The sequence below is a fragment of the Solanum lycopersicum genome, chromosome 8, assembly GCF_036512215.1.
Source record: "Solanum lycopersicum chromosome 8, SLM_r2.1".
Classification (NCBI taxonomy): Eukaryota; Viridiplantae; Streptophyta; class Magnoliopsida; order Solanales; family Solanaceae; genus Solanum; species Solanum lycopersicum.
In genome coordinates, this window is record NC_090807.1 from 24,442,360 (window position 1) to 24,466,741 (window position 24,382).

General features: G+C 32.3%; 2 protein-coding genes and 1 long non-coding RNA gene across 3 annotated transcripts; 2 read left to right on the top strand and 1 right to left on the bottom strand.

The window, feature by feature from the left end:
• Positions 1-1,233: 1,233 nt before the first annotated feature.
• Positions 1,234-3,174, top strand: LOC138337635 (uncharacterized). Its single transcript, XR_011211005.1, has 2 exons — positions 1,234-2,847; positions 2,963-3,174. It is a non-coding gene; the product is annotated as an uncharacterized lncRNA (long non-coding RNA).
• A 490-nt stretch (positions 3,175-3,664) lies between these two features.
• LOC138337634 (uncharacterized) lies at positions 3,665-6,116 on the top strand. The gene is made up of 5 exons (XM_069287754.1): positions 3,665-3,782; positions 3,996-4,907; positions 4,980-5,112; positions 5,205-5,733; positions 5,833-6,116. The coding sequence occupies exons 4-5, from the start codon at positions 5,282-5,284 to the stop codon at positions 6,056-6,058; spliced, it is 678 nt and encodes a 225-aa protein (XP_069143855.1). The 5' UTR covers positions 3,665-3,782; positions 3,996-4,907; positions 4,980-5,112; positions 5,205-5,281; the 3' UTR covers positions 6,059-6,116.
• Positions 6,117-7,765: 1,649 nt separating this feature from the next.
• On the bottom strand, positions 7,766-9,492 carry LOC109120873 (uncharacterized). The gene is made up of 3 exons (XM_069288304.1): positions 8,918-9,492; positions 8,270-8,820; positions 7,766-8,166 (listed from the first exon to the last, which is right to left on the bottom strand). The coding sequence occupies exons 1-3, from the start codon at positions 9,490-9,492 to the stop codon at positions 7,766-7,768; spliced, it is 1,527 nt and encodes a 508-aa protein (XP_069144405.1).
• Positions 9,493-24,382: the final 14,890 nt, after the last annotated feature.

The following is a 24,382-nucleotide window of genomic DNA, read 5'->3' on the forward strand; positions in this document are numbered from 1 at the left end:
AATTATTATAAATTTGTTTTTATGCTATTTTTTGTTTCAGATTTTTTTTTTTTGAAAAACATATGATGGAAAATTACTTTATATAGGAAGAAATAGATTGAAATTTAGCTTTATCTAATATAGAGTTAAATTTAGGGAAAATTATATGAAATGACAAACATTCATAACTAATTATATATTAGGGGTATAGTTTAATTTATTTACATTATATAATTATAGTTTATTTTATTTTGCTATAATTAATGGGGCTCACAACCTATTATGTAACCAATTGTATAAAAAACTTATTTTCTAATTTTGTATATAATTATACACAATCTAATTTTCTCTCTCCTTTTCCATAATTAATTTTCTCTCTCCTTTCCACAATTAATTTTCTCTCTCCTTTCCTCTTTATAACGTCTTCACCTACAATTAAGCCCCAATATCAGATTTGAATTCGAATTTTGTCCAAATTTTCAGAAGTCCCTCCCCAAGTTGAAGTCCCTTCCTTAGTCGAAGTCAATTTTGTAAGTAATCCTAAATTTTAGTTGTTTACCTTTTTTTTTCTAACTTATCTAAAAATTGTAGGTATATGTGTTCTGTTTTTTTTCCATATATTTTGATGAAATAATCGTTTTTTTGTTCTTGATAGATCAAAAATTCGTCAAACAATGAACGAATCGTCTACATCTTTGAGGATTACCAGAGGTAGTCCTTTGCATGTCAATGTTGTTGACATTTTACCATCCTTTTCAATGGGGCTAACTCAAGAATTTGGGGTTAATGTAGGGTCTTTGGGAAAATCAAAGCAACGTATACAAGAACAAACCATGGAAGAGCTGAGATCAAAGAAGAAAAACGACCCTATGACAGTTCAACAAGTGATTAAAAATGCCAAAGCTAGAGGCATTAAAATTGTACAAGTTACAAGAAAGAGGAAAGCCGCAATCATTGAATCGGAGGAAAATGATTCTGAAGTTGTCGGATATGAAGAAATTCATAATCATGAGGTAGTGTCTTAAAACACAAACTTAGATACAATTTTTTTGTTAATTAGTTGTCAATATACAAAAACTATTAAATTAAGTATTGTATATAGTATATTCAATGTGAGTAATTGTATATAGTATATTGCATGTTTATGTTATTTTTTGGTTTTTGTATATATATACAAAATATGGATAAGTTTACTCTGGGTTTCTTTGTGTTTTATAGCTCTGCTCATTTCTTGAATTAGGTGAATGTCAAAATTGTTTTGACTTTTGATTATGTTCCATGCTCTTTTTGTGTGTTTGTGACTTGTTTAGTGTTGTGGAATAAAGGTGCATTGGTAAAGTTTTTGTCTTTGTGTGTTGTGCCTTGTGTTTTCTGGAACTTCTCAAGCATGATATTTGTATATTCATTTGTTATGTTGATCGATCTCTTCAAAAACTTTGATACTGATCAACCCAACTTTGGTTTTTGTATATATATACAAAATATGGATAAGTTTACTCTGGGGTTTCTTTGTGTTTTATAGCTCTGCTCATGTCTTGAATTAGGTAAATGTCAAAATGGTTTTGACTTTTGATTATGTTCCATGATTGTTTTGTGTGTTTGTGACTTGTTTAGTGTTGTGGAATAAAGGGGCATAGGTAAAGTTTTTATATTTCTGTGTTGTGCCTTGTGTTTTATGGAACTTCTCAAGCATGATATTTGTATATTCATTTGTTATGTTGCTCGATCTCTTCAAAAATGTCGGCGAGTGCGTGTCGGATCCTTCAAAATTAATTGGAATTAGGTATACAGATGGAAAATTTGAATATATGATTAGAATGTGTATATTCTATTAGTTATATACTATATACTATATACAAAAATATATGGGTTCATATATATACACAGATTATAATCTGTGAATGACTTATTTTTTATTTTTTTTGTATATATAGGTAGGTATGTATATTCAGAAATTAATTTGTACATGACTTATTATAAAATTGTTTTTTTAATATATATATACTATGTTTATTTCATACACTTTTTTTTATTTTTTAGGAAGTCAGATATATTTGCAATAACCGTGAAAAAAGGACAATTCACATGCAATGTTATACGCAAATAAACACATTGCATGAGCTTCAGAATAAACTGCCTCCAAAGCAATATAATCGTATATGTGCATCATCGTGTTTTGCACAGTTAACAGCAATGAGACGATGTCACGTGCAAGCACAACTGTTTAGATGCATTATGTTGAAGGAGTTGGAAGGTAGTTCTGTGAATGCAATAATTTTTTATATAAATGGCACAACGCTTCGATTCACAATACGAGAATTTGCCATTATTTCTGGTTTGAATTGTTCAGATAATGCTGCTGACTTCAACTTTGATACTGATCAACCCAATAGAATCATCGATGAGTATTTTCCAGGGAATTCTCCTGTCACTAAAGCTCGTTTGGCTGAAGCTTTTAAAGCAAAGGTATGGGGTGACAATCAGGAAGATGCATACAAGTTTGGGATTCTATATTATATACATGAGTTTATCATGTCCGCAGAACCTACTACAACAACAATAGATAGGTTGGACTTTGATCTGGTTGAAACAGGTAGATTTATGGATTATCCTTGGGGTCGGAAGGCTTTTAATGAACGTGCTAAATCCATAAACAACAAGATAAAGCCATGTGGATAGTACTACAGAATTCAGGGCTTTCCACTTCCAATGCAAGTTTGGTTCTATGAATGTTGCTCTTATGTTGATGACAAGATTGCTGTCAAGGTTTCTAGTCACATTCCTCGGATTATCAATTGGGTGACTAAGAACGACCATCCTCGGTTTGATTATTTCATGAAAACAATTTTTAATGATGCAGATAATCCGGTATGCATTTACTTAATACAATTTGTAAATTATAGAAGTTAGTATACATTTACTTTCTACAAGTTTTATATTACATTTTTATTATATTGAATTATAATTTTTAATTATTATGCAGATTAAGTTCAGAAATATTGAGCCAACAGCGATGGAAATTAAAATCCTCAAACTTCCACAATCGACAGAACAATCAATGTCTCAGGGCCTGCAGACTGATCACAATAAAGTTACAGATCCGGATGATGATTTCCAAAACCCGCCCAGTATAACAAGCATAAAAGGAAAAGAAAAAGTTATTGAATGTTCTTCACCGATTAGGAAAAAGAAAAAGCAATCTGTTACAGTCATCTCTTCAACAAAGGCAGTTAAGACATACACACGAAGATCAATGGCGCGCAAAGCCACACGATTACAGTCCATCAATATCAACAGTGTTGCGAAACACAGTGCTGCAGGTACGTCACACAACAATGAAAATGTAGAGCAGAAAAGTGTACAAGACAGAACACAAATGGGGCAAATTAAGAAGTCAACAAGCATTACAATATCGCGTGATGAATTTGAAGCATTCAAAAAATCGGTAATCAAATATACAATTCAAATATATGTTATTTGAAAATATTATATACAGTTATTAATAAAATATGCACCTTTTTCACATAGGTCAAGGACGAGTTCGCTGATTTGAGAAAAATGCTTGAAGACAAATTCAAAATAGTGTTGGAAGCCATGAATTCCAAGGGATCACATGTATAAATTTTTTGTTTTAATTATTTATATACAATATACTTTATACTTATGAATACAAGTATATATTTTTTTTCCAGGGTAATGTCGTTGATGATGATCAAGAATTACCCATCGGAGATGTTCATCACAAGCCCACATACACTCCACATGAACCCCAAAGTCAAGCTGCAAATGTGACAGAACAAGAGGTATTATTTTGCTTTATTTATACATTAATTCAGTTTATACACATTTTGAAATGAAATAAATTGTATATAAGTAAATTCAGTTTATAGAGATATTGAAATTAAATAATTAAGACCTATATACTAGTATAGCTCAAATTATACACAAGCATATTACTTATTTTTATATTGAATATACTACAACATATTTTCTTATATTGTTTAAATTATAATCAGGCTACATTTGAAGATGTCATGCAAGAAACGCATATCACTCGTGTTCATCAGTTAAATACCAAGTCTTCACAGTTAGGTGCACAAAAAAAGCCGATAGGTCATCATAGTGCATTAAAAGATCGTGAGGTATACGTAAATGATTATATACATTTTAAAATTTAATATAATGGTTTATAATCAATTTGTTAGATATTTAAGTTATTATTTTCTTTTTAAGCTGGGAGATAACTTGCAAGAACTAAACCAGAATTCCCCACTGTTGGATCATGTTGTTTTGGGTGATAATTTGAATGATGTAAGTGGCACTGCCTCACAAGATCAATTAGTGTTGTATGTTGATGTGGATGCCCAGCAAAATGTCCAAAGGGAAACTGAAAGTAGCTCAAACAGTCGGGTAATATATAACATATACAATGCTGCATCTCACGAGCGAATTGCAGAAGCAGAGGAGTCTATTTTAGTTGCAGCGCCTATACAAATGGTATACATGCCTGATTCAAATCAGGAAACAGTTGTAACTGAATCACAGGTTGAATTGCCAGAACATCTTCTTCCAAGCGTGAACACACTGCAAAATATTGTATTACAAAAACAAGTTGAAGCTGAAGTAACACCCATGCCAGTTGTTAGGCATAGACGCCCAGGTCCATTCAACATATCTCCGTACATGACTTTGTTTGGTTCGGATTCTGGTAAGCAACAATTATTTATGTTTACATTTTCATAAATAAGCATATTGTTTTCATGATGTAAATATTTTATACATATCTTTTCAGGTAGTTCATCCCGACAGCCAGTTGTGTTTTACATGAAACATCCATTTGTTTCATTGTCTACTAAGGAAGAGTCTGATTTGTTTTCAAATTTTTGGATATGGCTGAAAGAAGACTTACTCGTCAAGCATTACAAAAAGTAACATTTTTTTTATACACTTGCATTTTTTATTGTTTATTTTGTGTAGTTATTTTGTATTATGTTTAATAGAAACTATGCGGAGGATCGCTACAAGAAAGGAAAGGCAATATTACCACAATTGTTTAATTTTGGTGTAGCGACAATTGACAACAAGAATTGGTTCTACAATATCGGGTTTGAGCGCCAGTTGATTGATAACTCGGTATGTTTCTGTTTTTATATTATTAAAAATGTTTAAATTAAATGAAATTGTATAATGTATAAATTATAACATTATTACTCTTTATATCACAGCACATAGATGTCTTATTCTACTATATAAGGAAAAAGGCCAAATACTCCAACAGTAGCACATACAAATTCACAAATCTATGTTGCAATTTCAACACTATTTTTTTCTAAATGCTTGGAATGCATATTATGGAATAAAAGGTGACCTTTCTAAGGAAGTGTTAGACGAGATGATTATTGATTATATTAATGGATACAAGATGCTAGCGTATGCACCATGGCACACAGTCGATGATGTATTCATCCCGGTTAACTTAGAAGGCAGGTTACATTGGATTCTGATTGTCATATCTTTCAATGATCGATGCATCAAGGTGTATGACTCAATCAACAATTCTCTTCACCACTCATTTGTTGTCAATCACATCAAGAAGTATGCACAGCTTATACCAATGTATCTTGTAAAGTCTCATTTCTATCAAAAGAAAGGTCTGGATATTGCAAGCCACCATCGATATCAAGGTCATACCGTATATGATTCATTCGAAATTGTATATGTGGAAGACCTTCCCCAACAACCAACTGCTAGTTTGTAAGTTATAAAATTCAATAAATTTATATTTTATTGAACATAGTTACACTTTAAGTAGTATAGTAACAGTTGAGCTGTTTTTTTATATAATTTTTTTAGGGACTGTGGAGTGTATGTTGCGTCATACGCGGAGTTCTTGAGTGAGAGGAAAGACATTCCAGCAGTCTTAGACCCAGAAGAAATTCGCCTTAGATACGGTGCATTGTTGTGGAATTACGGCAATCAAAAGATACAAGCTGGAGCTGCCAGTGATATTGAAGCGCCTTTAAAACCCGTTAGGAATCGCACACAAAACAACAGTTCTGAAAGGATTACAATCCAGTAGGTTGATACCTTAGTCGTAGCATTGTTTTGATTTTTGCATTGACAGTTTTAGAAATTAGTTGGAGATTAACAATTTTACGATAATTTTTGTTTTAGTTAACTCGTAATATTATTTTCTTTGTTTTGAACTATCCTTTTAGTGTTATAAAAATATATGACACTATCTTTTTGTGTTATTTAGTATAAAGTAGCATATAAATACATATATACATATACAATTTAATGGTATAAAAACTACTTTTAAAACTAAGAGTCTTACATTTACGAATCTGTACAACAAAAGATATACTGTCAGGTTTTTATTTGTATATATTTTATAGTCACACTCATTTCATTGTATAAGGTATATACTATATATTAGTGTTCAGGTTTTTATTTGTATATAGTATATTCTTAACTGTTATATTCACATAAATAAATACATATATATATGTTGTTCAATTTTTTATTTGTATATAGTATATACTATCACGTATTCAATGTATGTTATTAAATGTATATGCACATACAATTAGATTGCTATATATATACAAATTCTATCTTATGGAATAAATATACATGTACAAATTGCAAAAGATATATGTTGTTCAGGTTTTTATTTGTATATAGTATATAATAGCACTTACTCATTGTTTTTATTAATTATATATGCATATTCAATACGTAGTTCAGGTTTTATTTGTATATAGGATAAAAGAGTTTTATTTTTATACGATCTACTTGTTTAGTGTTGAACATTTTATCATGTTGCGTGTATATATACAAATTTAATTTACGCATATTGAGTAGATATTTACTTTTGTAAGTCATACAACACACACATTAATGTACAACACATAACAAAATTAAGACGTAGTTTAAGTAATATAAGTATACAAAAACAAAGATTTCAATTAAGTCATAATGCATATAGTTTCAAATCAAATTTAATTAGGAAAAAACAATCAGCCTTAAATATCTTTTGGCTTATTTCTACATGAACGCCTATTATGACCTGCCATTCCACATGTGCTACATGTATTTTTCCCCTTAATCCTCGATAACTCTCTTGCTGTTTTTTTCCGAGGCTTACCCTTTGGCCTGCCAGGAGGTCTTTTAAATTTTGGAGGTAATACGTCATCAGCAATAACGCTATTCGGAATCAACCATGCCTTTACATCCGGTAAAGGATGTATAGGCATATTATATGTCTTCAACATTGTCTTTGGTTTGTATAAATTCGAGCAATATTCATCTGGTGGTAGACTCTTCCATTTCAATACCGCCCAAGCATGTTCACAAGGTATTTCCTCGTACTGAAATCTTCCACAGGTGCAAGTTTTTTTGCTTTTAGACAGACAACAAAATATCTCCCATCATCATTAACATTGTGCACATATTCCGTTGACGGTACAACCTGCTCATTTATAAATACAATTAAATGAAATGATGTTCATACTAATATATGCAAATAAATTTTGTCAACACTCCTAAATATATACTTATTATTAAATATTACCGTCATTCTTGTGCTCAATGCTTCATTGTCTGTTAGTATATCATGGTATTTTCCAATCAATGATGTGAATGTGCAGGTTGCCTCCTTCTTGTAGTCATGATTCCACCTTCCAAATAATAGCCTTACCTCTTCGAGAAATTCAAAAATAGGCAATTCTCTTGCTGAAACAAGTGCTGCATTTATACTCTCAGCAATATTTGATGTCATGTGTCATCCTCTATGTACTTGTGCATAACAAAGAGCCCATTTTTCATATCCAGCTTTATCCAAATACTCTTTCACTCTTATATCTTCTTTTTCTACAGTCTCCATTAACATATCAAATTCATTCTTTGTGCAAGCTTTTGCCATTGTATAGAATACACCAGATAACTTCTCATGAGATTTTCTAAACTTTTTCTGAACGTTATTCCATAAATGCCACATACAAGCATAGTGTGGGACATTACTGTATACATTTGTAATAGCCTTTATAATGCTCTCATTTCTATCAGACACAACACACATGTTACTCCTCTCACCGTATGCTTCTTTAAGTTGCTCAAAAAACCAAGTCCACGCAGCATCATTTTCTGAATCGATAATACCATACGCAAGTGGAAATATATGTCCTACAATAATATCAAAATCATATATTAAATGTACATATACAACAGATTCACGTTTATACATATAGATTATTATATATATATATATATATATATATATATACACCTGCGCTATCTGTCGTGCTTGCTGCAACAAATGTACCATTATATGGACCTCTCAGATGACTACCATCCACCACGACTACTGGTCTACAATGATTGAATCCTTGAATAAATGTATTCAATGCAACAAATAGATACAAGAACTCATTATTCGTACTCTTTTTCATACGTATATGAGACCCCGGGTAAGTGATATCCATCATATACAAATACGCAGGTAACTTTGCATATGATGCAGCTGGTGTACCCCTCAAAGCTTTTAATGCTTTCTCCCTGGCCCTCCAAGCCTTCATATAGTTAACATCAACTCCTAGATCAATCTTAACATCCTTTCTTAGATCAGCTGGTGTATATTTACGTTTATGATCTACAAATTTAGGTTTCATAATCCCTCCTATTAAATTGCTAGTTACATGTCTTTGCGAATAAACTCTATCGTTTAAAGGACATGTATGCTTTCGGTTGAATGCTCGAATTCTGAACATTCCAGATTTGTTGATATTAGAGGCCTTCATTAACCATTCACATCCTTTAGAAAAACATTCCAGAGTGTAACTGCATATAATTTTTAATATAGTATACAAATTTAGTTTACAATAGGCAATAAAAACATTTATACAGTTTAAAAGTCAATATTTGAGAGGCACACTACCTTATTGAATTTGACCGAGTAGTTTTATACTGAAATCTCTCTTTAATCGCATATCTTTCCATGACTGCTTTCAAAATTGATTTGTCCTTGTATACTTGATCAACCTCAACATGCTTATTAGATTCGTCTGAAATCACCCAAGTTGTATCAATCGATAAACATGCAACATTTATATCCTCCGGTTCAACAACAATCATATCATGACAATCATTTTCTGCAACAGTTGCCAACACCCCCATCTCTTTACACTGAGAAATCTGTCTATCACATGAATCCAAAAAAGTTATACAAATAGGAAATTTGTTAAAATCAATGTTCGCCTTTTTTAGCATTACGTACACCCTGACACCCATGTCATTGTGTATAACCATTCGTTTATTGCTTTCTTCAACCTTGTACTCAATCTTCAAAGTCTTATTATTCAAATCAACACCAATCTGTTTTGCAATAGTAGTATAAAAATCAAGAAACGTTGATTGTTCCTTAAAAACTACTCCCTCTATAGTATAATCAACGTAACAATTTGTATCGTCCCATTTTCCAGAATGCATAACCAAAATATCTAATGAGCCCATTATCTGTACATTTATGAAAAGGAATATTTATATATATTTCAAATAATTCAATGAGATCATATATACAATTAATACAACAATTTTTATACAATCAAATTATTGAAATTTTATACTGTTAGAATTTTTAATATACAAACACTACATCTACAATAGCGTATACTTCTTCCAAAAATAAATTGTATGACATAGAATTTTTATATTATTATTCTTTTTAATATACAAAAACTACATCTACAATAATATATAATTATATAAAAAAAACACATGATTTATGAATTTATACAATTATGAACACTGATATTAATAATGACGCTTTCAAAATATACAAATACCGCGAATCACATATACAATTACATGAACAGTATATAATTGTATATTGCAAATTTTCATCTTAACAAAATCATATTTTGTATTTTTTTAAAAAAAATAAAAACCACTCACACTAACGAATGAACACAAATTCAGCTTAACAAAATCATATTTTGAATTTTTTTTTTAAAAAAACCAAACAATCGAAAACACTTCACAAATTCTAAAATCAATAAACATGAAATTTCATCGAATAAAAACTAACCTGTATTCGATTGCCAAAATTGCTGAACTTCAGTTTCACAAAGAGAAAAAAAAATTATTATTTTTTTGTTTCAATGGCCGTATGATTTTTTTTTTTGAATTTGAACGCTTGGTTTGAAAATTGGGACGTTTCCCTAAATACGTGGCATTATCTTGATTTATTGTTACCATATTTAAGGATTCAGTTACAAACAACTTTTTTAAAATAGAATTGTATAAATAATAAAAAAAAATTATATACAAAATTAAAGACACCTTTAATAACTTAACTATACCCATATAATGTAATTAGGTAAACTAAACTCATATAATGTTATTTAATCTAATAAGTTTGCCATATATGAAATTTTCCCTTAAATTTACGATTCAAATTTTAAAAAATCAATAATAACTTCCTATTTAAATTCAAAATTCAAAAAATCAATAAATTTTTTCTTTATCTGTAAGTTAATTTTAATAAATTTCTCTTTTAATTTTTTTTATTTAGAGAGTAAAATAAAAATACTTGATGGTAAATTAGTTTATATAGGAAAGAAAAGAAATTGAAATTTGATTTTATCTAGTATAGAAAGTTTTCAATTCAAATTTTTAAAAAATCAATGGCAATTTTCGTTCAAATTCAAAATTGAAAAAATTCAGTGTTTATAATAAACTTTATATTTCAAATTTTAATAAATATATTTATATGTAGAAAATAAAACAAATATTTTGATGTAAAATTAGCTTATATAGGAAAAAATGGATTGAAATTTGGTTTTATCTAGTATAGATTTAGTTTTGATTCAAATTTTGAAAGATCATTGCTGACCTCCCACTCAAATTCAAAGTTTTAAAAATTAATTGTATTTAGTAAAATTTATTTTTAATTGTATACTAATTTGAATAAACTTTTATCTTTCAATTTGTTTTATATATTTTTATAGTTGCAATATAAAACTATACTAAAAAAATAAGTATGACAATTGGTTGATGTCCAAATTTGAATTTTTATCTTTGAATTTATATAAATACTATAAAGAACATAAAATTTTCTAAAAACTCACATTTCCTATAATATAGATTAATATTATTATTATTTACTGTTATTTATTATTATTATTATTTAACAATTTATAAAGAATGATAATTAACTCTAAAAAGTTAGTTTAAATATTTTATATTAAAAAATGATAATTACCCACAAAATAGAGTCGTGCATATTAAAAATGTAAATAACTTAAATATATTCTTGAGAAAATTTGTAAGATGAACAAATAAAATTTAACATCTTTATAATAAAATCTCCTTACACAACACACATATCTTAAATTTCATTTGAAATCAATAAAACTATTATTAATATTGATTTTTTATAATAAAAAATTGTGAATATTAAATTATAACTATTTATTAATTGATCTAATTATGTATTACTCTTTGGATGAATGAAAAATGTTCCCATTATTTACAGTTTTCCGTTCTTTCTCTTTTAATAAATAATAATATTATGCTTTTCCTTTTAACTTTTTATTGTAAAAAATATTATTTTAAAAATAATAATTTTAACGCATTATCAAAAATATTTGTATGAAAATAAAACAATTTTTTTATTAGAGCGAGAAAAAAAGAAAATGAGTACCTATACATTTACAAAATTTGAAAATATTTTTCTATATTATAATATAAACTAGTAAAGCGCGGGAATTAAATATTACAAAAATTATAAAGTATTACTTAAAGTATATTCGGTATTATCACTAAAACACTCTATTATCTTACATGCAAGATTACTTAATAACAAACATTAATGATGTAAGGGAAAATAAAAATTATACATCTTACCATTATCCTTGTAACATAAGCATAAATTAATGATTGTTAAAAGATATATCAGGATTTTTAACATAAGCAATGGTCTTAGAGAGTCATTCACATGAGCAAAGTACACAAATATTTAATTGTGAATGAGGAGGAGGAGGAGGAGAAGGAGAAGAAATACGTACACAAACATTTAATTGGGAATGAGGAGGAGGAGAAGGAGAAGAAATACTAAGAGGTGTAGAATTTTCGTAGTTTTATAATGAAAGAAAATCCCTCTATTTATAGACAACAAAGGGTAGTGTTGTGCTTCATCAGAAAGGTTTTAACTATTTGGAAAAGTTGCAACCTTTTGGAAATCTCACAACCTTTCATAAAAGTTACAACTTTTCATAAAAGTCACAATTCTTCATTAAAGTCACAATTTTTCATAATAGTTGCAACTCTTCATTAAAGTCAAAACTTTTCATAAGAGTCACAACTCTTCATTAAAGTCCTGACTTTTTATAGAAGTGTAACTTTTCACGAAATGGAAAGGATAGTTTTGATGATAAAATAAATTAAAAGGAAATTCTAATTTCTGGTAAGCCTTTCCAACCTCAAATTTTCTTCCTCAACAATTTTCTTTCTTCATTGTAATTTGAATATGGTTGATATTTCTTTATTCTAAAAAGTCCAAAGTATGTTATTAGATTTTATTGCAACTCATCAATTATGAACAATATCAAAACAATACATGAATCAGAATCAAACTCTCTAAATTTAAACAAAGTACAATTCAAGTTATGAAATATGAATCAGTTTGTTATTCTTCGTTACTTATGAACTTGTTACCTGCATGTCTTCTTTTCTTTCATTCTTTATGTAATCCTTTTTTATTTGTTTGTTAAATTGAAAAAAACAATTTTTTAAAGAAATGTTAGTAAGGATTTATATAAATAAATAAATTGCATGACGATGTAGATTAACTTTCAATTTATAATTCAAATTTTCAATTCGTATTAAAAATCAAATGAATAATATTAGAATGAAAAAAATGAATTCAAGTTTGGATACAATAAAAAAAAGGGATAATGTCCAAGTACCCCCTCAACCTATGCCCGAAATCTCAGAGACACACTTATACTATACTAAGGTATCTGAGATTTCGGGCACAGATTGAGGGGGTACTTGGACATTATCCCTAAAAAAAATATTGATTTGTAATACGATCATCACTCATTTGCTTATAACTTTCTCCTTCTTCAACTACATAGATTCAACACCAAATTGCTTGATCCCATCTTCATTAAACGATTTCTATTTTCTTTGATTTTTCTTTTATAAAAAACTCAATATCTTCAAGATTTACAACTTTCAAAATAAAGTACAGTTATAAAAATCTCTTTCTTTGATTTTTCTTTTATAAAAAAATCGATCATCTTCAAAATCTAAAACTTTCAAAATAAAGTACCGTTATATATTAATAATGTAGAAACATGAAACAAAAGAAGAATATTGGAACTATGCAAACACTTACCTTCCCATGAATGAATAATAAGGATTATTATTATTTTGACTCACCTTTATTGACATTTTTTTTTTCACAAGAAAACTAAAGAAAAGACTGACTAAATTATATTCTTAAGTTTACTGAATGATACAGTTGAATTTTTTTGGGAATAGGAAGTTAAACAAGTGGATGAGGAATTATAGGGACAATTATTTGTACTTGAAATATTATTTTTATTTTTAAAATGTTTTTTTATAAAAATTCAATAGATAATTAGATAGATTTAGAGATTGTGTAGAAGTGGGTGTGTAACTGTGTATTGAACAATTTTTAAACCACAAATTTAAATTTAAATATTAATTACTAAAAATATTTTTATAAGAAATTACATCAAAATTTCTAATTGGTTACTTAAATTTTTTATATGTTGATTTTTTTTAAATAGTAGATATTTATATAATAAAAATTAATATTAGTTTTAAACTATTCCAGGAATGAAATGGTAACATAAAAATTCTTATAATTTTATGTTTATTATATAGTAATATTTTTATTTACTATATTGTACATTGCAGAAGTCGATTACTGAGTCAGAAGAGCGCCTATAGAGGAAAATGGTCAAGTATACAGAGCGGAAGATCGCTGAGGTTCACCAGCGTTTGGACGCCTTTGAGTTGAGGGTGTTAGCCCGACCAGCCCCTCGGGTGGATGTGTCGACTCTTCAGGCGGCAGTTGACAGTCTTCGTGCAGATATCGACACGATCTTAGTGGCTAGGGTGTCGGAGTCTGAGGCCCCTTCTGTCGAGCCTGCTGAAGACACCGTGTTGGCGGCCCTATTTGCCACTTCAGAGATTCCACCACCTCCCCCTCTAGAGAATGCCAAGAGGCATAGGGGTCGAGCAGAGGACGAGGCGCGAGCACGGAAGAAGGAGCGCCGAGAGATAGAAGCTACGAGGAGAGCCTCACTTGCTGAGGAGGAGGCACACCAGATGAGAGCATCAGAGTTAGCGGCTGGGGCGTCTAGCTCCCGCACTGTGGAGATAGCAGGAGACACTACTGATGGTGCGGTTGTTGCTGAGGACACCACTGAGGGTGTCCAGATTGCAGAGGACGTGGGTTCCGGGGAACCGGACCCACCACCTTGCTGATCGACGGCGCTTTGCGCCACAGGTTTGCTTCACCTACCACTCTAGTATTTAAATTTTTATGCATTGGGGACAATTGCATGTTCTTTTGGTTGGGGGTGGGGTAAATGGAAAGTGAGTGTTAGGGTGAAGTCTGAGTAGCCCAATTCACTATCCTCTTTGGGGTTTTCTTGCATGTGTTCTTTTTCCCCAAAAGACTGGTTATTTTTTCTATTGAACCGGCATGTCTATATCTTTTGTACATAGTTTAATTCTGGAGCATGATGGCTAAAATGATATCTTGATAAACTGGAAAATGATGCATGACTAGGCATAGTAACTGATAATTGTGTGGCTCTAAGCATGACATAGAGTTACACCATTGCATTACCCTAAGTCTTAAATTCTAAATAGGTGTCTGATAATCTGGTATAGTGATAAGATATCAAGTGAGTGTGAGGAAGATTTGAATAGTCCACTATTGGTACTGAGCTAGAACTTGCCTGGTTAGTCCTGCTAAAAGTAAGTTGTAATAGACAATTAGGAAAGGATCATAGGCCCTTATTCAATATAGCTCATTTCTAGCCTAAATAAAAGAAACCAAATGAAATTTATCCTTCTTTGATCCAAATGATCTGAGCTTAAATTAGACCTTTCTTTTTTACCCCAACTGATCTTTTCTGGGAACAATTTGTTGGCCCTGGTCCCTCCTTGGACATGTGCACCTCAGCTTATGCCAAAAGCATAAGTTGAGGGTGGATAATGCAGTAAACAACCTTCGTTATGGCCCTGGCCCAACTTTGGGTATTGTGTACCTTGACTCATGGCAAAGCCATGAGTTGAGGGTGGCTATTATGAGGAATGCTCTGGAAAGTGGGGTTGAAAGAACAAAGAGAGAGAAAGAACAAAAGTAAAGTGACTCAAGAATTAGTCGAAAGAAAAGTAAATAAAAAGAAAATTATACAAGAAATACAAGCAAGAAAAGAAGAGAGTCACTTACACAAATGAAGAAAGAAGAGAAAATAGCAAAGTGAAAGAATATGAGAAACTGGGCGAGATAAAATGATAGAAAGTGGAAGGTTTAGCCGATATGTCAAGGAGGGCAAAAAGTCACTAAAGTATACCTAAATATACCCTACCTGACCGTGAGCCTATGTTACTAGCTAAAAAAAGTCCTATCGTGATCCTAAGGGTTGTATAGAGAACTTAAGGCAGTGAAAATAAGGGCAAGCTTATGGCAATAGGTATGAATTAGTGTGACTTTGTTCTGAGAGTGAGTGTTGAAAAGTAATCCTTATACTCAAATAGAAATCATTGTGTGAAAAAGGAGGATTTTGTTTTAAAGTGAGGACACTAGTTGCAATACCGGAATTGTTAGCACCTCGGTGAGAAATTGAAGAGGATAGGTGTTAGTGCATGGTGAGTCTGTGTCATGTTCTGATCCCACATAATTCAAGCCTAATAGTGATAGCATGCATAGATTTGATGAGATTAATCGGAATTGATAGCCAAATGATTGCAAAGGATAAAACATGGATACTATTGTACAAAGATTTTGTATTGAGTCATAGTGCGTCCCTTGAGGACAAACAACGAATTTAAGTTGAGGGTGTTGATATACTGTGGTTTCACGGTATTATTAATACTTTTTCCTTAAGTTTAGTGTGTCCATAAGACTTTTTGTGCTAATTTTTATATAAGTTTCTTTTTATTTTGCAGGAAATCTGTCCAAAGCTGAATGCGGAGATTTTGAGCGAAGAAATGCAGAAGAGACCACCTACGGAGCTTATGACGGTCCATCGTGCTTGTGACGGTCCGTAGGTGGCAGTGTAGTGCAACTGCTGAAGGAAGATGGGGAAGTCTGACTAAGTGTGGGGTTACGAAGCTTGTGATGGTCCGTCGTGTCTATGACGGTCCGTCCTGCAGGTTCGTCATGAAGTTCAGAGGTGTAATCCCAGTACCCATACTCCAACAGTTGAAGTGTTTTGGAACGAAGACCCTCGACGGACCGTTGTGCCTATGATGGTCCGTCATACTTGCCGTCAAGGGTAATGAAGAAGAGCAGTAGAAGAAATTGCATAAGTATGGGACGACGGAGTCCATGACGATCCGTCGTGACCATGACGATCAGTCGCGAGGTTCGTCGACCTAGCTGCGTTTTGGCAGATTTCCAGCAAATAGATTCCTTGTTTAATTAGGTTTTTATTTTCTATTAATAGTTCGAAAAACCTCGTTTTTGAGGTTAGACTCTGTTAGGTTAGACTCTGGATCATTGTGAGACTCCGTATTGTTAGACACCATATTAGAAAACATTGTATTGTTAAACTTTTGATTATCATTGATTGTTGATAATTTTTGGTGATTAAATCAAGCAAACTTTTGGATTTTACTCTTTCTCATTGAAGTAAGTACATGAATTCTTCTTTAATATATTTGAATATTGTGATTATGACTATGAGTAACTAAACTCCATAACTAGGGTTGTGGGAACCATAGGCAAATAATGAGATAAAACCTAACTAAAATAACAATTCTAGAATGGTGTCTTGCATGTATTAATAATTCTTTCGCTTAAAAGTATTTTTAACGGATGTCCAACGTTAGAACTCGCCTTAATGCTACTTGCCGAACCAAGGAGGTAGATAATAGGAAAAGAATTATCAACATAGATTTAGTATATACTATCTAATAGGCTAGTATTGATTGGTATGAGGTAATAACTTAGTCAAATATCGAATACGATGCTTAATATGAGGTAAATATAAGGGTTAGGAAAGCAACGAATGTAGCTAGACCAAGGTGCGGAGTGAGATTTTCTAGATGCCGGACCAAGGATATAGAAATACATAACTTATCACTTTGCATGCAAGATACTAGGAAATAATTGTTATAGTTAGAATTATCAAGTTATGAACCTGTGAGGAACACGTAAACCCTAGTTACTTTGATTAATTGATTAAAATCCAACATTCAAAGCTGTTAAGTGTATCTTTCAATTGCGTTAGTTATTTTCATTCATTTAGAATTAGAAATCCCCCTTTTATTGATTTTTACTTTCCAAGGAAGTCATTGACCAAAAAATCGTAATAACAGGTTGAAGTTAAGTCTAGACTATTTTTCTCGTGGGAACGATCCCAACCTCAGTAGTTGGGTTATTTACTTGACACGACCGCTTTACTTCTTATTTGAGAAGTAAGTTTGAGTGTATCAAGTTTACAAATACTTGGATGTGTGATTTTTCTCCAATGTGTCTAAAGGTACTACAAGAGAATATTAATAGGTCAATGAATTGTAATATTGAATTTAATAGAGTTGATGGGTTTGAAGTGAGAGAAAGATCATTTCAACATAGTGTGGATCTTGGTAGGTGGATTTTTAGTTGTAGGGTCTGATAGTTAAAAGGCATACCATGTGCACATGTTGTGGCTGCTATTTACTTTAAGAAAGGTGAACCCCGTCACTACATTGACAACTATTATAGTAAGGCAACTTACTTGAAGACTTATATCCATGTCTTTCAACCTGTCACAGACATGGAGATTTGGCCTGAATCTACTAACCCCACAGTTGCAGCACCTGAAATAAAAAGCATGCCTGGCAGGCTAGGTAAACTTAGAAAGAAGGAAGCCGGTGAAAGTAAAAAATATGGAAAGCTACCTAGAACTAGACTTGCCATGACATGTAGTAACTGTAATGTTAGAGGCCACAAGAAGAGAGGATGTCCACAAAGGGTTGAGTCATCGGCAAGGGAAGAACCATCAAATACAGACACGGGAAAGGGCAAAACTTCAGGTTTAGGCAGACCAAAGGTAAAATCTTTAACTTTAATTTGGTATGCGATATTACTCTCATATGTAATAATTACATTTATTTTAACTATATGTATATAGAATGCACAAATAGAAGTTGAGAATTCTACAAAGAGGTCAAGAGAAAGACCACATGCAAAACCTAATGCATCTCCAGGACCTGCAAAGAGTTCAAGAGGAAGACCATCTGCTACAACACCTAGTGCATCTCCAGGACCTGCAAAGAGGTCAAGAGGAAGGCCACCTGCTGCACCTAGTGCATCTCCAGGACCTAGTGCATCTGCAACACCTACAAAAGGTGCAAGAGGAAGGCCACCTGCCACACCTAGTGCACCTAATGCATCTACAACACATGAAAAGAGTGCAAGAGGAAGACCACCTGCAGCACCTAGTGAACCTTCTACATGCCCATCGCCTGATAATAGTTACAAAGGAAGAGGAAGGGGTAGGGGAAACCAAACCTCATACAAACGGCAAGCAGTCATTGCAATGGGTGTGTTTCAAGCTGAAGATAGATTCAAAGCTCTTAATGTAAGTGTTTTCTATTGATTCAGTTATACAATTTTTTAATGTTTAACTACAAATTCTGTCAGTAATATTTCATACTTTGAATACAGCCTGGAATGTCAAGTTGTAAGATCTTCTCTACTGGTTCAACAAAGGTGACAAAATCTGCTGATGTTAGTGGTGATATTGGTTACAAACCAAGTACTGCACCCAAGTTGAAATGGAATGGAAAAGCAGCAATCACAACGAGAAAACTTCAACAAATGAGAGGGGAACAGAGAAAATCGAAAGGAAGTAGTTCAACCAATCCAATCTAGGAAGTAATGATTTTGTAGTACTGTTTTAAGTAGGCAAGAAAACATTTCCCATTTTGAATGATGATGTACAAGTATTGAACATCAAATTGTTTTTTTATCTTTTATTGTAATTTGACATTGCGTGTGGCTTGTTTTACAATCAATTATGTCTATTAAAGGTCGTTTCTCTTACAAATTATGTTATGCTTATCCTTATTTGTCGTAGTATAGACACTAATATAAACACTCTTAAAAATGGTGTTAGGTTTGTCTACTAAAGACATATTTTACAATCGAAAAGATTAATGATATTATTTAAAAAAATTCTAATAAAACATATGACAATCAATATAGAGTTTCAACTCCTCTGACTACTAACTACTGCCATATGTTATGACAATTCAATTACTTCAATACTTGAATGAACCCTACTTTGAAATAGGTTGTTCATGAACAAAGCTGCAACACAAATCAAAATATATAAAATGACCTTCCAATCAAACGTACAACATTTCAAATTTCTTCGTTTGAACCTCTTCTCTCCTGTCAATTTATCGATCAGAATTTGTTGCCCATTGATTTGAATCTGTCTCTTCCAAACTTCATCTTCCAACTTTGAAATTTTGTTCACCAATTTTGGAGGATAAATTGGGATCTCTATATCTCCATCGAAAAAAATTACAATTGTTCGACTGAAAAAATAAAAGCAATATATTACGTTATTAACATTCACATCAGTTAAACAAAATCAAATATCTGAAGAAAAGTAACATACACCATAGTAGGGGCATGACCAAAATCGTCTACCGGGATTCGACTTCGACCAAGAATTGTGCATATGCAACAAATTTCCATGTTTACATCTTACTATGGCTTTGAGCATCGGGTCTGATTCTTCTATGCATAGCTTTTTCAATTTCACATTAGACATTACTAACCCTAGTAACAAAAAAATCCGTCGAATTGGAGGGAAAATCAAACTAAAATTTGACAAAATTGAAAATCCTAACTTCAACCTTAGTTGAAGAAGTTACTAAAACGTTTGATAATAAGAGAAAAATGGTTGATGAAGAACAATGGTGGATGAAGAACAAAGAAGGAGGGAGATTTTGTTCAAGATGAACAAAGAACAATGATGGATGAAGAACAAAGAAGGAGGGAGATTTTGTTCAAGATGAACAAATAACAATGGTGGATGAAGAACAAAGAAGGAGGGAGATTTTGTTCAAGATGAACAAATAACAATGGTGGATGAAGAACAAAGTGAAAAAAAATGAATGGTTAAATAAAGAGTAAAGTTACCATTGGAAGGCTTATTTGGACTCCACATGGACATTTTATCACGTTCTTACGCGCCAGACGGAGGTGAGTTCACGTATGTGACCACGCTAGCGTCTGAGGGTGAAATAATATATAAAAAAATATTGATGGGGGTAATAGGATCCACACAAAGGTTAAGTGTGTAGTTGGAAATATGGCCAAAGCTTGAGGGGGCATTTGACCCTTTTCTCTACCCTTTGTAATATGATGAGATATATGAAAATTCCGTTTGAATAAATTTTTTTGTTTTCTCAACTCTTCTTCCAAATTTGTACACTCTTGATGAACGCCCTTTGAAGTAGAGTAGTACTGCGGCAAATAAAACAATAGACAATGATTTCAGTGTGACGATTTGATTGTTGAGGTCTTCGATGTTAAGAGTAGGAAGGTGAAATGCTATGACGGGAAGGATTAATGGAATGGAAAAGAGGTACGCAAGTTTTATGTTTTTAACACAAAAGGAAGAGGAATTTTCTTTCATTATATTGCTAGCGGATATAATGTAGTCTGTAGAGAAAAGGAGTAAACATCTCAATTTAACAATGCTCAAGTTACCGTTTTAGCAAGCAATACCATGATCAATCAACCAACAATTTATTAATTTTTCTTTGTTTCAGCCCAACTGCTGTAACAACCTGTTTAGTCGTTTTGAGCAGCAGACTTTGATTCTAGAAAAACTGGCAGACACAACGGACCCCACGACAGACCGTTGTAGGCACGACGGACCGTCGAGGGTATCTCGTTCCAAAATACTTAGAATTCTGAAAGTTGGGTACTGAAATCGAATCTCTGAACTTTGTAACGGAATGGCAGGACAGACCGTCACAGACTCTTCAGAGAATTGAGCCTCTGAAGTCTGTGACAGAGCAGCAGGACGGACCGTCACAATCACGACGGGCCGTCACAGGCTGCGTAATCTCAGGCTGGTTCGGATTTTTGTAATTATTTTAAGGGGCGTTTTGGACTATTCCTGCTTTAATTATAAAGTTAGTGGGTAAATTTTAATAAGTCTAATTACTTGGGGGTTAAAAGAGGTAACCTTAAGTTAATTAGTGGGTTATTATTGCCATCTTTTATTCTTAATTATATGCTAATTAGGGTAAAAGAAAGAAGGGTTTGAATAAGAAAAATAGAAAGAACAAGGAGGGGGAAAGAGAAATGATCGAGAGAAGAGGGAAACGAAGAAGAACAAAGCTTTGGGAAATTGCTTGCTTGATCAAAAATCTTCGGTGGAGGTAGGTTATGGTTTTTATACTATTCGTAGTAAACTCTTAATAGCGAATGATATGTATGGGTAGTATTGTAAACCCTTCTATATGCTTAATTGTATGCTTGCATGAATGTGATTATGTAATTGTGATAAAATAAGCATGATGAAGTTATTGAATCCTAAATCTTGAGAAACCCTAATCTACTTTGTTAATGATGATGCCTTGGTGTAAAAGAAGGCTAGATAAATGAAAGTAGTGAGATTGAGGGATCGGGTGCCACGTTCTGGTACCAGGATAGTATATGAGGATCGGAGTGTCACGTTCCGACACCAAGATAGTATATGGATCAAGTGTCACGTTCCGACACCAGGATAGAATGAGGATCGGAGTGTCACGTTTCGACACCAGGATAGTATATGGATCGGAGTGTCACGTTCTGACACCAGGATCGTATATGGATCGGGTGTCACGTTCCGACACCAGGATAGAATGAGGATCGGAGTGTCACGTTCTGACACCAGGATAGTATATGGATCGGGTGCCACGTTCCGGTACCAGGATAGTATATGAGGATCGGAGTGTCACGTTCCGACACCAGGATAGTATATGGATCGGGTGCCACGTTCCGGTACCAGGATAGAATATGGATCGGGTGTCACGTTCCGACACCAGGATAGAATGAGGATCGGAGTGTCACGTTCCGACACCAGGATAGTATATGAGGAGCAGAGTGTCACGTACCGACACAAGAGGAATAAAGATAATGAATCTTGAAAGATGTTAATATACTCAATCTAATGAACCTAATTCCCAAATGAGTATGATGAGGATGCGTGAGTCCTCATTGATGTGCTTGGTGTTGTAACCAAGGGTTATGGTAATTCTAAATGCTGCATGCTAAGGATATTAGTTGATTTTATGATGTTATCTGATATATACTGTTTTCTATTTTGAGTTGGCCGATGATACCTACTCAGTACTTGTGTTTGTACTGACCCCTACTTGTATTTGTTTTCTTTGTTAATTGTGGAGTGCAGCAAATGTACTGTCGTCTTCAACTCAACCGCAACTCTAGCCAGTCTTCATTACTCCGGATATCAGGGTGAGCTAATGCTTCTAGCTTGGACTGGATCCTCCTCTTCATGTCTTGATACCTTGAAGTTTCGGCATGGACTAGCTTTTTATGTATTTTAGCTTCTTAGATACTCTTAGATTTAGTAATTTGAAGTAGATGTTCTTGTGATGATGACTTCCAGATTTTGGGGATAATAATAGTTGTTGAGTTTTTTAGAAGTTATTGAATTGGTTTTTATTAATGAGTTTAAGTCTTCCGCATTACTTTCTGTTGATATTATATTGAAATGTTAAGGTTTAGATTGGTTGGTTCGCTCACATAGGAGGGTAAGTGTGGGTGCCAGTCGTGGCCCGATTAGGGTTGTGACAACTACACTTTCCCATTTTATCTTATTTTTCATCTGCAATTTCTTCCTCATTTTCTTTCTTTAATTTTACTTCTTTTTCTTTTGTATTATATTTTTAAAATTTTTTTGCGCATTGCCATTTCTGGTGGTGTAACAGGGCATATATGATTAATTTTGAAACATATATGAAAGTTAGGTTACTTTTTAAAAAACTTAGGATAAATTAGACATTATTTACGTGTTTTTATCAAAACAAAAATAGTTTGAAATATATATATATATATATATATATATAGTATCTTCCTGTACATTTTACAATATACAATATCTATATGACCAATTTGTTGAATAGTTCTGGGGAGATAGTACCCATCGACTATGATCGAAATCTTAGCTGAGACACACCTTAAAATTAAGATTCTATTATCCTTGAACTTTTTCTAAAAAAATTTGTGCACCTTTTTTATTTACATGACATCCAAATATCTCTCACGTGCCTCAATTCGTGGAGTCACGACGTGTACAACGTATCAAAAGGTGCACAAAATTATAAATAATCATATAAATAATTGTAGGTGGTAAATTTCATGCATTTGTGTATGTGTATAAATAGTCATATAATATATTATTTCTACATAAGTTAAATTTGAAAGAAGTGAATGAAGTTAAAAACATCTTCCTGTACATTATACAATATACAATATCTATATGACCAATTTGTTGAATAGTTCTGGGGAAATAATACCCATTGACTATGATCAAAATCTTAGTTGAGACAGACCTTTAAATTAAGATTCTATTACCCTTGAACTTTTTTTAAAAATTTATTGCACCTTTTTGGTTTACGTGACATCCAAATATCTTTTACACGCCTCAATTACGTGGAGTCATGGCGTGTACCACGTATCAAAAGGTGCACAAAATTACAAATAATCATATAAAATAATTGTAGGTGGTAAATTTCATGCATTTGTGTATGTGTATAAATAATCATATAATATATTATTTCTACATAAGTTAAATTTGAAAGTAGTGAATGAAGTTAAAAACAAAATAAAAATGAGAGACGAGAGAATTGATCGGCTGGTAAGCATTCCTCACTTTCAACCTTAACGTTGTGAGTTTCAGTGTTCAAGAAATCAAGATATGGCGAGCTCGTCCTGGCCTTTCTATCAAAGTTCTTGGCCTTTCTTTCAAGCATACATCCTCATCTTGTCATTTAGGCTTCATAGCTGTAAATCATCAAAATATAATCAGAATAAGACATTATTATGCATGCATTTAGGACACTAATTTTTAAACTAAAATAAACCCTCAAATGAGTATAAGTCTACCACTCA

Excerpts from the sequence above, each read along its gene's own strand:
- LOC138337634 (XM_069287754.1), top strand. The coding sequence starts at position 5,282 with ATGTTGCAATTTCAACACTATTTTTTTCTAAATGCTTGGAATGCATAT. Across the intron at positions 5,734-5,832 it reads CAACAACCAACTGCTAGTTT|GGACTGTGGAGTGTATGTTG; the intron begins GTAAGTTATAAA and ends TAATTTTTTTAG.
- LOC109120873 (XM_069288304.1), bottom strand. The coding sequence starts at position 9,492 with ATGGGCTCATTAGATATTTTGGTTATGCATTCTGGAAAATGGGACGAT. Across the intron at positions 8,821-8,917 it reads ACTCGGTCAAATTCAATAAG|TTACACTCTGGAATGTTTTT; the intron begins GTAGTGTGCCTC and ends AATTATATGCAG. Across the intron at positions 8,167-8,269 it reads AAGCACGACAGATAGCGCAG|GACATATATTTCCACTTGCG; the intron begins GTGTATATATAT and ends ATATTATTGTAG.